This window comes from Pongo abelii, chromosome 10, assembly GCF_028885655.2.
Source record: "Pongo abelii isolate AG06213 chromosome 10, NHGRI_mPonAbe1-v2.0_pri, whole genome shotgun sequence".
In the NCBI taxonomy this organism is placed as follows: domain Eukaryota; kingdom Metazoa; phylum Chordata; class Mammalia; order Primates; family Hominidae; genus Pongo; species Pongo abelii.
In genome coordinates, this window is record NC_071995.2 from 112,683,963 (window position 1) to 112,697,095 (window position 13,133).

At 52.3% G+C, this 13,133-nt stretch overlaps 1 protein-coding gene across 3 annotated transcripts in view; it reads right to left on the reverse strand.

Moving 5' to 3' along the window:
- Nucleotides 1-13,133, reverse strand: part of RBM19 (RNA binding motif protein 19) — a 142,684-nt gene that overhangs the window by 31,816 nt on the left and 97,735 nt on the right. For all 3 annotated transcript variants that reach the window (XM_024257175.3, XM_024257173.3, XM_054527651.2), the window contains exon 22: nt 5,274-5,379. In XM_024257175.3, the coding sequence (XP_024112943.2) occupies nt 5,274-5,379 (106 nt within the window). The remainder of the gene's footprint in view (nt 1-5,273; nt 5,380-13,133) is intronic.

Sequence of the window (13,133 nt, forward strand, 5' to 3'; positions counted from 1 at the left end):
TTCTGGCTTCTGGGCTGCAAGTCTATTCTTTGTGGTCTTCCCCTTCCGTGTTGCCCTTCCTTTCTTCCTTCAGGACCAGCCCGGTCTGGGTAAAGAGAGAGGAGGTGGTGGCTTCTAACTGGAATCCCAATGGCTATTGGTGGCCACTCAGCCAATGGGGATGAGTGTACCTGGTAGGGAGTCCCCATTACAGCTGCCCAGGTGAAAGGCTGCTGCCTCCTTAGTGAGGCTACTCCTGGGGATTGGCAGGGTTGGAAGGCAGCACGGTAGAGTGTGCTAGTGGGGGCAGCTGACTGAATGCCCACTCCTCCTCTGGGGGCTGGGGGGAGTTGATTTCATTCTGGACTTGTTCCCAAGAGACGTTTTAAGGGACAAGCTCTTGGCCTTCCTCCAAAGTGTCCCTCTAATTGGAGAGTCCTTCTCCTTGGTGAGGTGTCAGGGCTGGGTGAGAGGTGGTACGCACGGTAGGGAGAAGGGGCGCTACCCAGAGCCTCGCGTGGAGATACACAGAATTTAAGTGAATCAGTGAATGAAGGGAGGAGGAATCCCTGAATACAAGCTTTGGAATCAGATTTTTCCCAGCTCTGCCAAGTACCACTATATGATCTTGAGCAAGTAACTTTGTCCCTTTGAGCCTTGGTTTCCCCAGCTGTCAAATGGCCTCCTAGCACCTATCTCCTAGAGTCCCACAAGGATTAAAACTTATATATGCAAATATCCTACACCATCCCTGCCAAAGACGGGCTTCCAGAAGTTGATAGTTTTTATCAACTCAAAGATACTGCCCTTTTAGAAACTTCCAGGTCGTGTGGTCCCCTGGTTGCGTGGCGCTGATGACACAACTGACAGCCATGCACACGGTGTAGACCCAGGCCACCCAGGAGACCAGTGCATTCAGGATGCAGTACTGCTTGAGTCCTTGACTTCCTACACCACCCCCATTCTCCTTTCCCCATCAACCTCTGTCCCCTGCTTCCCTCCACATGTGGGGAAGTCTCTTTAAGAAATGCCAGATCATCACACCTGGAGGTTTAGATAACACCAGCATTTTCAGAGGGACTGATATTTACTGCCCAGGACATTAGGGGCTGATAGAATGTCCTAGGGTGGGAGAATATGCCAGCTCATCGATCCTGCTTCCTCTGAGCAGGCCTCTGGTCACCAGGGCCCGTGATGAGGGCAGATGGTCAGGACCCACCCCTGGTTCACTGGAGCAGTTCAGTAACAGACCAGGGTCTGGGCTTCCCATCAATTCATAGGGCTCCACGGTGGCTTCAGTGCTGGAGCTTAGCAAATGCTCAGCGAGACTCGGGAGGGAGACTGGATGCAAATCTCCCGCCCGATGCTGGGGCTGCCGCAGGCTGGGGTAGGGCAGTGAGAGTGCGGTGAATGTCACATACAATGCTGGCGTGCTCTCGGGAGCCTCTTGCTATTACCATCAGTTGCCTGGTTACTTTGAGCTCTGCCACAACAGCCTTCGAGGAGCCTCTGGCTAGGATTCTCTTTCCAGTTTGGGGGTATGTGTGCTGAATCCAGAAGGGGCTTGAAAGATATCACAGAGCCCTCGAGGATATGCACAGTGGGACGTGGGTCTCATGGAGAAAGGTCAGACAACTCAGAACCCCTCAGTTCAGGGACGGTGGAGACGGCACATGCTCAGGGCCACAGCAGGGACTGTGGTGTTGAGGGGATGCCTTAACTCTTCTATCCTCTGTCAGCAGGCAAATGGACTGGTGGATGATGGGGAAAGAGCACTGTTCTGGGAGTCGAGATACCGGGGATCAAGCCGCGGCACTGGCCCCTCCCAGAAACCATTCATTTCTCCATTCCTTTTCCAGCCTCAGCTTCTACAATAAGCTTAGCTGCCCCCTCCTTTCAGCCTATCTCGGTCCCTTCTTTCCTCCCATCTGACGATTGCTGGGGCAGACCTCCTGGCTCAAGAGGTGGCCGATGCCAACACAGGGGGTGACTATTTATCTTCATGGAGGGTGCCATGACAGGAAATGGGATCAGTGCCCTTGGCAGGGGATGTGAGTGGGTCAGGGTTGAACTGAGCCCTGGGAAAGGTTTCTGAAGGAAATCTCCTTCCCTAAGAGCTTCAACAGGGGGAGGATGCACAGGAGCCAGCCCTGAGAGGCTGGGATCATGGAGGATCCTCTACCAGCCCTGGGTTCTCACTAATTCCTTCTGCTGAGATAAAAAAGATCACCAGTGCTTTTGACTCCATGTCTCTGGCAGTATTGCTCTCCCTCTTCAAACTCACGCCCACCCTCGAGAGCTAACTAGATATTTACAATATTCAGAATCCTATTCACTAATATGCAGTGTGCACGATTCTACGGGTCAGTGGAGAGTGCTAAATGTTCCACTCAGAAGACAATAAAGTTCTCCAGACAGACCTGGAGCTGGGAAGGGAGAAAGCAATGGCAGCTTCCCTAGGAAACAAAAGGAGCAAAGGGATCCTTGCAGGAAAGATGTGCTTCTGATGGGCTCCTCCTTCCTGGAAGACCAGTGCGTTCCATGGCACAAGCCCCAATGTGGGAGAGGGAAGTCACTACAGGGATGGAGGGGCCAGAAATAGCCACCTGACAAGGAGAAGGGCCAATCCTGGAGAGGCTGTGAGTTGAGCCTGTACTGTCCTCGGCTGCCCTTTCTCCTCCCAGAGCCCAGAGTAAAGGCAGGGAAGGGATGGAGGGGGAGGAGCTGCCACCTCCATAAATCACTAGAGGGCTGTGCTGGGCTTCAGAACGAACATCTGCAGCCGGGCCTGGGTGTGCCAAGTGCGAGCCACCTGGGCACTGGGTGAACTTCCTCAATAGCACTCACTGCCTTGATTACCTGGGAGTCCACCTTCTGTCCTAATAAAGGTGAAGAGCAAAACTGAGCCAACGGTGACATGTCAAAGGGCTCACGGCTGGGGCCCAGCCCTGGTTGGACCCTCCATGTCTCAAGGGCTGTGTCAACTCGGCATCAACCTCTCGGTACTGAAAGAGGGCTTCCAGTGAAGGGGCTCCAACGCCTTTGCTCTCTGCTCTCATCAATGGCTGGGATCCCCTCCACTTCTGACAAGCCGTTCAGAACAGCAGTGAGCGTTTCCTGGAGGTGCACCCACTGGGCTTTAAATTTAAGGTTGGCATCACAAGAGGCCCAGCGGGTGGGTGAGAAAAGAGGCCTAGTGGGTGGCCAAATAAGAAGGGGAACACCCTTTCTTATTTCAGACCATCACCACTGTCACCACCAACGCCTTATGCCTCCTCATCACAGCCAACAGCCAGTATGTAGGGGCCAGGCCCTGTTCTAAATTATCACCCCATCCAAACCTCACAATGACTCTATGAAAATATGGAAAACCCTATGACCATTTTACGAGGGGGGGAAACTGAGGCACACAGAAAGGATGTCACTTGCCCAAGGTCACACGGGAGATTCGTGGCAGCCCTGGGGTTCAAACTCAGGCAGTCTGGCTTTGAAGTTTGTGTTGCAACGACAAGCTCTCGTATTGTTCTTTGTAAGAGACATTTCTTAGGAGCAGAGAGTGAATCCCTCATTTCTCCCCCAAGCACAGCCTCCTATAGGAACTCTGATATAAGACAGATGACAACACTTCTACACCATCACTGCCCAATCCCCTCGGATACCCAGAGCTCAGTGGAATGCAGTGGAGAAAAGACACTGCCCTGTACTCTCTTCTATCCACAGAGCACCACATGTGTGCATGAATCCATGGACCAAGGGTGGCTCTGAAGGGAACCAGGCTGGTGGCAATGAGAAGGAAACGGTGTACCAGTATCGAGTACCCATCACATGCCAGGACCGAGTCAGTGTCTCCCATGCACCACCTGCCCTAACCCTGGGAGGGGGGCGCAGCCATCATTCCCGTTTCACAGATCAGAAAACTGTGGCACAGGGAAGGCCAGTGTGGGTTGAGCTGCCGTGGGTAGGAGCTCTGAAAGGCAGCCCTCCGCTGCTGCCCTGAGCCAACGCAGGGCACCACGTGCCTGCCCCGCTGTGAGGGTGAGGGCAGTGACCTGCTGCATGCAGGTGTGTCCCCTGCTGTCTCTGATGAGAGGTGAGGGAAAGGCTGCCAGCCAGGAGGAGAGAGGAGCAGATGTCCAGACAAATATGGCCATGTGTCAACAAAACAGGCACTTGAGCTCAAGACTCGGAGACAAAGGTGGCTGGCGAGGCGCTCCGAGGATCCCCATGCGCCTTCTCTGCCTGTGCGTGTTCCCAGGGCCCACAAAGGCCGCAGCTGTGTCCCGGAGCTGCCACCTTTGGCTCTGCACAGCTGACCCACCGCCTGAGCCTCTTGTGATGCCAGCCTGCTAAAGCCCAATGGGTGTGACTCCAGGAAATGTTCACTGTTCTTCTGAGGAACAGCTCGTCAGAGGTGAAGGGGATCCCAGCCATTAATGAGACCTCCCTGTCACTTTATTTTAGCCTTGAGGAACAGTGAGGCTGAGAGAGGGGACAGGCCACCTGTGGGCAGAGCTCACGGAAGGCAGCCCACTGTGACAGCTCTGCAGCCACCTTCCTTCTGGATTCTGACCTGGAGCTCAATGCCACGAGGGCAGTGGCTTTGGGTACAGCCGGGCTCTTGTTCACACAGCCTCTGCCCCACATCGGCGGCTGGGCCCAGCACCCACTGCAGGAGCAAAGCCTGGCTGTGCTGCACTGAACCAATTTGGAGATGCCGCCTTGCTTCAAAAATAAAAGGTTCTCAAGGAGCCTGGAGGGATGTCGGTACGCACGCTTGCATGCAGCTGCACCTGCCAGGGCTGCCCTCACAGATAACCAGCACAAAACAGAAGCCCTGGCCATGAGCGGAAAAAAGGAAGGGAAAGACGCATTCCTGTGGCTGCTTCTTGGGTGTCTCTTACTCTCCTTTCCAAGCGCTCTGCCCTCTCCGCACTGTTCTGCGTGGCATTTCCCATATTGCCTACCCCAGGGGGCCACCTGAACTGAGGAATTTTCTGATGACGTGGAGAGGCCTGGGAAACCCATTTGCTTCCCATCCCCAGTTTATGTCCCAGGTTCCTGCATATGTGAAACGGGGGGAGGGAAGGGGACACAGAAACTGCCCCTTCCTCCAAATACAAAACCCCCAGGATCTTCTCCAAGGGTGTTGTACACATTAAGCAGAATCAAAGGCAAAAAAAGAACACCTGCATGGGGAGGTGACTCTGTGTGTGTTAGAGGCCTGGCTGCCTCTCCTACAATGGGTACTGGAAAGGGGAGGCCCGGACAGGTGGGGAAGGGAGTCACAGTCTCACCTTCGCATCCTGCTTGGTGAGGAAGTCCACAAAGCCGAAGCCTCTGTGTGTGCCTGTCCCAGTCACCTTCTTTGGCAGGCGGACCGTCTTCAACTCCCCAAAGGTGCTAGAAACAAAAGGCAAGACATAGGGGTTTAAGAATAGAGGCCCGCAAGGGAGGTCGGGAAGGCAGGACTGATTCTCACATGTAAATCCCTTTGAGTTATAAAAGACAAGTGCATGCAGGCACATAGACGCTCGCATACGTCAGCTTAGGGGCATGAGCGGCCTTCTCCTCCCAGGCCCGGGCCATCAGGCAGGGCAGGGAGGGAACAATCAGGCTGGAGATGTGAATGCAGAATTTTCAGTTCCTCTGCAACCAGCTAGAGACTCCCTGCACCCATGGGGCCCCACTTCCCTGCAGGGTAACTATGCACTGGGGAGGACCCTGCCTAGCACACAAGTAGCCAGGCTCTGGTTGGGGGGCCTGGGGGCCTGGCCAGAGCAAGGGACTGCCCATGTGTGTGAGTTGGGGCTCTGGACATGTGATCAGCAGGGTTGCCTGACCTTTCCAAACTGCCTGTATGTCTGAGCTGAGTACAGGGTGACCCCAGGCTGAGCAAATGGGATGGGGCCCTTTCTCCTGGATCTGGGACCTGGGACATGTGTATCTTCAGCGCTCAAATGATACGCAGCTACTCCCTCTAAACCCTGCTTCCCCTCCCTCTGACCTTTCATTTCGGTATCTTCTAAGCCAAAGTCAGGCAAAGCTCTGGAGAAGAAAATGGCTTGGCTCCTCCTGACAGGGATCAAACCAGTAACCACGGCCTTGGACCATCCCCCCCGGTTCCCTCCTCTCCTCTCCTCCAGGTTAAACCTTTGAGAAATTGTAGGACAAAGGGATAGGGCTTTCTCAGGCCTCCCTTGCCTCCCTGTCTCACTTCCCACCCCCTAATTCCTTCCTAATGTCCATTTATCAAATATATACGCACAAATTGCTACCGATAAATATTTAATGTGCACGGCATCTAAAGAGAGGTATTATTTTATTTGAAAATCTACACACACTTGCGGCTGCCTGGGCACACACACATATGCACGATGGTCTAGGATGCTTCGGGGCCAAAGACCGATTGGGTAAAAAACACAGTAAAGGCCGTAAGCTCTCGTGAAATGATATAAGCTAAATCCAAAGTGTTAACCCACAGCCCTGCCAGCATGACCAGGCATCTGCCAGCCCAATTTCTGAAGGCAGGACGGTGTGTAAATGTGGCATTATGAATCCTCAAAATGAATCTGCACGTCTCCTCGGAGCTCTCCCCAGCAGCTCTGCTCCCCCCTCCTGGTGCCTCCTCTGTGCAGGCAACGAGAAACGGCAGAGAGGCACTGGTGACAAGGCCAGCCTCCTGGGGAGGGGAAGGAGCCAGGAACGTGGGGAGTGGAGCCCAGTCAGGTTTCCCTGCTGGAGGGGGGCCGGGGCTGGGGACCACAGGCTGGGCAGGTGGGGACAAGGTGAGATTGGAGAGCTGAGGAGTCAAGCCCGCAAACCCTGCTTCATTCTGCCACCTAAAGGCGGATGCATCCCATGACAGACACTGTCTCTCTTCCCTCCACCAAAGCCCCTCTGCCATGCTGGCTTTGAACAGAGAGGGCAGGGCGTGGACAAATTTTCTTGTAAGCTCGTTCAGATGAATGGTTCTTTGGGTCCAAGTCTTCAGAAGCCCACTGGGACTACAGGGATGGCACATCTGGTGGCTAAGGGGCTGAAGCCTGACAGCGTTCAGAGCTGGTATGAGGCAACTGAGAGGCACAGGGAAGACCAGGCTGGGTGCTTTCTCAACATGGCCATAGACAGCCACTGGGTGAGCTGGTTCCTCCGTCCCTGCCTTGGCCTCACCTAACTGCACTAGCCCCGAGATGTCTTTCCTGACCCCTCGAGGCTGGGGTGACTGCCCCCATCCACAGTGTCACCGCTCACTGTGCTCCCCGACCAGGGGTCTGTGGGGTGCATGCCTTCCCTGGCCGGGGCTAGGGCTCAGCTCCGCAAGAGTCCAGGCCCCATCTATCTTGCTCATCACTGGACCTGTGGCAGTGAGCCCAGGAGTCTGGCTCAGGGTAGAAGCCTGAAGGTATTTTGGAACGAATAAACAAGCAAATGGTAGCCCTGAAAGGTAGACATTACCATGGGTAAATTACACCTACCCTCAGAGGGCGGTGATGAGGGTGAAATGAAATACACATAGCACAAATGTGAACCATTGTTAGCCTTATCATTCCCATGTTACAGATGAAGAAACCGAGGCTCTGGGAGCCAGAGGGTCCTTCCTCACAGGCAGCAGGGTTAGAATGTGAATCCAGGCATGTCTGACGTTAAGCCCAAGCTCTCTTTCTGCTGAACAATGACTCAACCCCCTTGTATCATCTGGACGGGGACTGGCCACTTGCAAGAGCTGGGGCCTCTTTCTTCCCGAGTCTCGGCCAGGTCTGGGGTGAAGCAGGAAGGCCCCATGTGGGGTGGCTAGGAATGCCCTGTGTGGACTCCCAGGGGTCCAGTGACTTCCCTAAGACCACCAGGCAAGGTGGGGGTAGACCGAGTCCCAGTTCCTTCTGCCCACACTGTGTGCAAACCCTCTACTTCTGCCCACAAGGGCTATAATCTCCTATCCCTTGATGGTCTCAATGACCTCTGCCCAGATTTCTGGTAAGCCAGACTCTGTGTGTGTGTGTGTGTGTGTGTGTGTATGTGTGTGTAGGAGAGAAGGGGTCGGGGGGGTGGTGTGAGAGAGAAAGAGAGAAGGAGAGAAAGAGAGAGAGAGAGGGAGAAAGAGACTGTTGAGGTTAATTCCTCCCTCTCTGCAGCACATTGCAAGCTGTGGATGCTCTGTGCATGGTAAGCAGCTAAGGGTCTGGAGAAAGGCGAGAAAAATAATTAAAAGGTAGAGAAAAACGCCGTTGAGGAGAGGCTGCAGAAGCCATGTTTTTGTGGCCTGCAAAAGTGGCATTTGAGAGTTCAGCAGGGAAAGCTGGGACAGAAGGGCACCCTGGATCTACCAGGGATCGTAGGCAGGGATCAGGGAGCTGGGGATCCCATCCCAGGCAGCTGAAGGGCCTTGGGGAGGTCACAGCTGTGGTCGGGGGTTTCCAGGCAGACATCAGCACGACAAATGAAACGCCGCCCACGAAGACTCTAGAAGCTTCAGAAATCCTATTATTCTTCAGAGTCGGAGAAATGGCTATGGTGAGCAGGTTTCTTTTCTCCTTCTAAGAACAGGACATGAGAGAACTGAAGCTTAAGGGGGAGCTGAAAGATCAGGGTTAGATCTTAGAAGGAACTTCCCGATGTCTGTGGACACTTCCTGAAATGCATGGATGAGGCTTCAAGACACCACCATTGCTGCCATCATCTCCGCTACCAATGAGTGCCTGCAATATGCAGTCTTTTAAATACATCATCTCCATGCCTCTGTTTTACAGATGGGAAAACCAAGGGCCAGAGAAGAAAAGTGACTTGCCCATGTCTCACGGCCCCAGGAACTCAAAATCCAGCCGAGATGTTTCTCATCTGGGCTGCTTCTCCCAGCCCAAGAACAAAGCTGGACAGTGAGTGGCTTGGTCGCTTGTATAACGGTGTGGGATCATATAAGGCCAATACTAATGATCTCAGAGAGCTATCAAAAGAGAATTAAAAAGAAAAAAAAAGGTTGGGGGAGAAGAAATCGATGAAGTACCTTTAGCTCCTTGGAGATAAGCGATATATAAATACCAGCCATTATTAAGGTTCTTATCTGACAGCAAGGTCTACGAAGCTGTTTTTAAGAGCAGCTTTTGAAGGAAGTTGTGCATGAACCTTTGTCTCCTGGGAGCTTAGGTCGCTGTTGGGGCGAAGCTGCGCAGGGCCACCAGGGACTGGGGAGGAGGAAAATCACAGGGCACCCAGGAACTCCTCCCTGAGCCCAACTCTGCCGCTCAGGGGAAGGAGACGCACACCACACTCCCCACTGTGCAGATAATAGAAACCACAAAGTAGCAATTACTGTATCAGAAGCTGTGAATAAAGAGGACATACCGGGCTTTTAAACATAGCCCTCCTTCCCTCCCCCACCAGGCTCACACTTCGGTAACAAACTCACACCTCACTTTTCCAATTATTTCATTCACCCTGGGTTCACCAATTACTCCCCCACCCTGCAGCCCCACCCCCTCTGCCATGCCAGGAGCATGATTGGTGGTGGGTTTGTGGGTTTTCCACAACTGGAGTTTGTTGTCACGTTTCTCATTTCTTTTGAGGTGTGTGGTGGGGGGAGAGAAGGGAGGAGGGGGGAGGAGGTGGGATGGGGCTCCGAGGTGTTGCATGAGGCAAGCCAATTATGCCCAGCACTCATAAACAAGTCGGGGGATGGAAATCGTGTTTGCACACAGGCCTGAAGGCAGACACAATATGTGTGTGTGTGTGTGTGTGTGGCCAGCGTATGGGTGGGTGGGGATTTCCTCTCTCCGTGCAAACTGCGTGCCCCCTGACTGGTCTTGCCCCAGCCTTGGCCAGCAGCTGCTACCGAAAAGGGATGAATCATCTTGGGTCTCTCTCTCCCTCCCTGATTGAAGTGACAGGCTCAGGGGGAAAGAAGAGAGAGGAAGGGTGGAGCAGAGGAAGCGAGAACCCTCCAGAGATGCGGAGCTGGACAGTTTTGCAGCTGTGCTGGTACCTGGAGCCTGGGCAGGCTGGGAGTCCTGCTTAACCCCACAGCCTGCATGCTGGCACCAACTGGGAGTCAAACCTAGGGCCTTCTGCTCCCAGGACATAAGTCCCCCTCACTATTCAGATCTGTTGGAAGAACCAGAATCCCAGCAGAAGTGCTGAGTCATGTGGGGGAGTTTGCTGGCATAACTTCTCCCCACCTGTGCCCAAGGCATTGTTGAGAAAAGAACGTCTGCTGCCACCCAAGAGACCCAGAGTCAGAACAACGGTGTGATCTGAACAAGATGAAGGGGTGGTTTCATGATAAGAATAAACTGCAAGCTTCTTCTGCTCCTTCTAGAGGTAAGAAAAAATAGCTAAATCTCTTGGCATTAAAAAGCCTTTCAAATATGCCACCCCCACCAATTTTCTAACACACATGATGCACATACACGCACATCTGTCCATTCACTGGGTACTTCCTCAGTGCTTACGTGCCCAGCAGCACGTTAGCACCTGCTGGACATGAACTCACAAGGCCCATGTGAGCTGAGCAATGTCAATCCCATTTCCTAGATGGAGAAAACTGAGGCTCAAAGAAGGAACATGATTTCTCCAAGGTCTTGTTGAGCCCTTACCTACCACAACGGGCGAAGTGACTTGCCCAAGTTTCCATGGGCAGCATCAGGCTGAGCTAGGCTCAAAGTAGGCGGTGTGCCCCACAGGTCTATGCTTTGCTAAGAGCTCACACGATTGGTCCACCTATCCACAAGCAGCCAAAGATGATGCAGAGTGCAGGGAGGGAGTCACCAGCAGGTCAAGCATTAACCTTGCCCTCACCTTGATTGGGGGCAGCTGCATGGGAAGCCTCTTAGCTGGGAAGCAGCCAGTGAGCTCCCTCCCCTCTTCCTCAGATGCACAAGAAGACTATGGGATAAAGCCACTTATCTCAATTGATAAAGGTCTAGAGCTGAGGATGCCTGATCTTTGCTTACTGCTCCCCTGGCCCCATCCTAAAGAAGGGCCCCACCAGTGAACTTATGGACCCATGGAACCATTCCCACTAGGCAAGAAATATGGTAAGATGGCAGCTGCCTTGCATGGTGTCCTGTCTCACATTCCCCTTCCCTTACAGAGTTCCCACGTGGCCAAGGGCCCCAGTTGTGGCAAGTTGGAGAGACAGACCAACTGCACAGCTAGGAACAAACCTATCCCTTCATCTATAATGGGCAATTTCTGTAGTGGAGGGAAGCTTGGGAACAGAACTATCATCTAAAATTCTCACTTTTCCTGAGATATATACAAACTAAAGCCTTTTGTGAGGGCTGGTCTCAAGCCTGCCTCATCCAACTCTCTAACAGAGGCTAATCCAATCAATCTGGTGGGTTTCCATGGGTACTAGTGCCCCGAGTTTCACAAATATGTGCTAGTCATCACCACTCCCACAGTGGGTTTCAATGGCTACTACTGTCCCCAGTTTCATGAATATCTGTTAGTCATCACCATTCCCACAGTGGGTTTCAATGGCCACTACTGCCTGGAGTTTTGTGTGTATGTGCCAGTCATCATCTCTTCCAAATTGCTTAACTCTCTAATGGTTTTTGCATCCTTAGAATAATTTCTGAGCTCCTTACTTGGGAATCAAGACTGTGCCTGATCAGACATACTTTTCTTGCTCTCCAATCTTATCTCATGTCCTGCACCCCCTCATTTACTATGGAGAATCCACACTGGCTTTCCCCATTCCCTGAATCCACCAAAGGTATGCTTACCTCAGGGCCTTTGCACTTGCTTTTTGCATCACCTGGAACCCTGCTTGCCTAGATGTTTTCACAATTGACTCTTTCTTGCCGTTCAATTCTCCGCTGAAATGCCACCTCCTCAAAGAGGCCTTTAGTGACCATCCTGTCTAATGTTGCCTCCTTTGCACACCCGCCCCCACCTGTCACATCTGAGCACTGTCTGAAATGGCTTGTTTACTTATTTAGTTTTCCCCTCATTTTGCTAGAGACTGAAAGTGGAGTCCAAGATGTCAGGGCTCTTATACTCTGTTGTGTCTACAGAACCTGAGACTGTGTCTAGCACTCAGAAAACATTCTATCCATTCATTTAATCATGAATTCATCATCTATTGACATCTCCCCGAGTGCCAGGTCCCTATACTTCACATGCATTATCTCATATAACTGTATGTTCTTGTGGAAGCATAGTCACACTTGGGCGCAACACATTCAGTCTTTCTGTCCCATAGGATGATGCTCTTTTATGCAGTGCAACCATATGCTATTACAAGGAGCGTTTGGTCCTCAAGAATCAACACTCTTTCCAAAGTATCCATGTTTATTCCTTCCAGGCAATGAATCATCACAGCAAGAAAAAAAAAAGGGCGGGGGGGAGGGGGGCAGCTAGATCATTTACCAAGGGAATACTGTCTGGATAATGATGTTCAAATCATGTGCTGCTTGGTGGGAATGAGAAGACACTGGCTCCTCCACAGGCAACCCTGGCCAAGATGCAGACACAAATAAGGAGTTTCAGCATGGTTTGCCCTGCACTGAGATGCTTTCTCTCCCGCAGAAGGTTATGTTGATGAGTGTGTACAAAGTGCAGGGTCAAGCCTGCTCTGAAAAGAGGCAATGGCTTTGGAAGCCATTTAATGGAGGCATATTTAGGTGTGGAGTTTATTCCTCTTCTGTTCTTGCTCTCTCTTCTTAGAAGTGCCTTTTAGACTGAACTTCTCTAGTTACTGCTCATCATGGTGACAGCCAGGTGTAGAAAGGTTACCTTATCACCATCAACGCAATATTCCCTTTCATTTTTGCCTCCTGGAGGCTGAAAAATGGCCTAGTTTCCAAGAAAGTGAAAAAAAGAGGTGTGGAGGATGGCCTTTAGCTTTTCTCAATAGCGTTTCATTGGGGTCCTTTCCAGGCAAGCATGACCCTCTCATTTTCTAGATGAGAAATCCCAGGGATGAGCACTTAAATGGTCTTTCTAAATCAGAGTCAGGGCCTGCGTTTCAGATGGAACCCACGGACTCTCCTGAGAGGCTCTGGATGGGGGGGATTTGGTATGCAAAAAGTAGGCTCCTGGCCTGCCTCTGCCCTCACCAACTGGGTGAACCTGGGCAAATCATTTCCAGCCTGGACTGATCCCTGGACTGGTAGCATCAGCATCACCAGGGAGCTTGTCAAAAATGCAATGTTCTG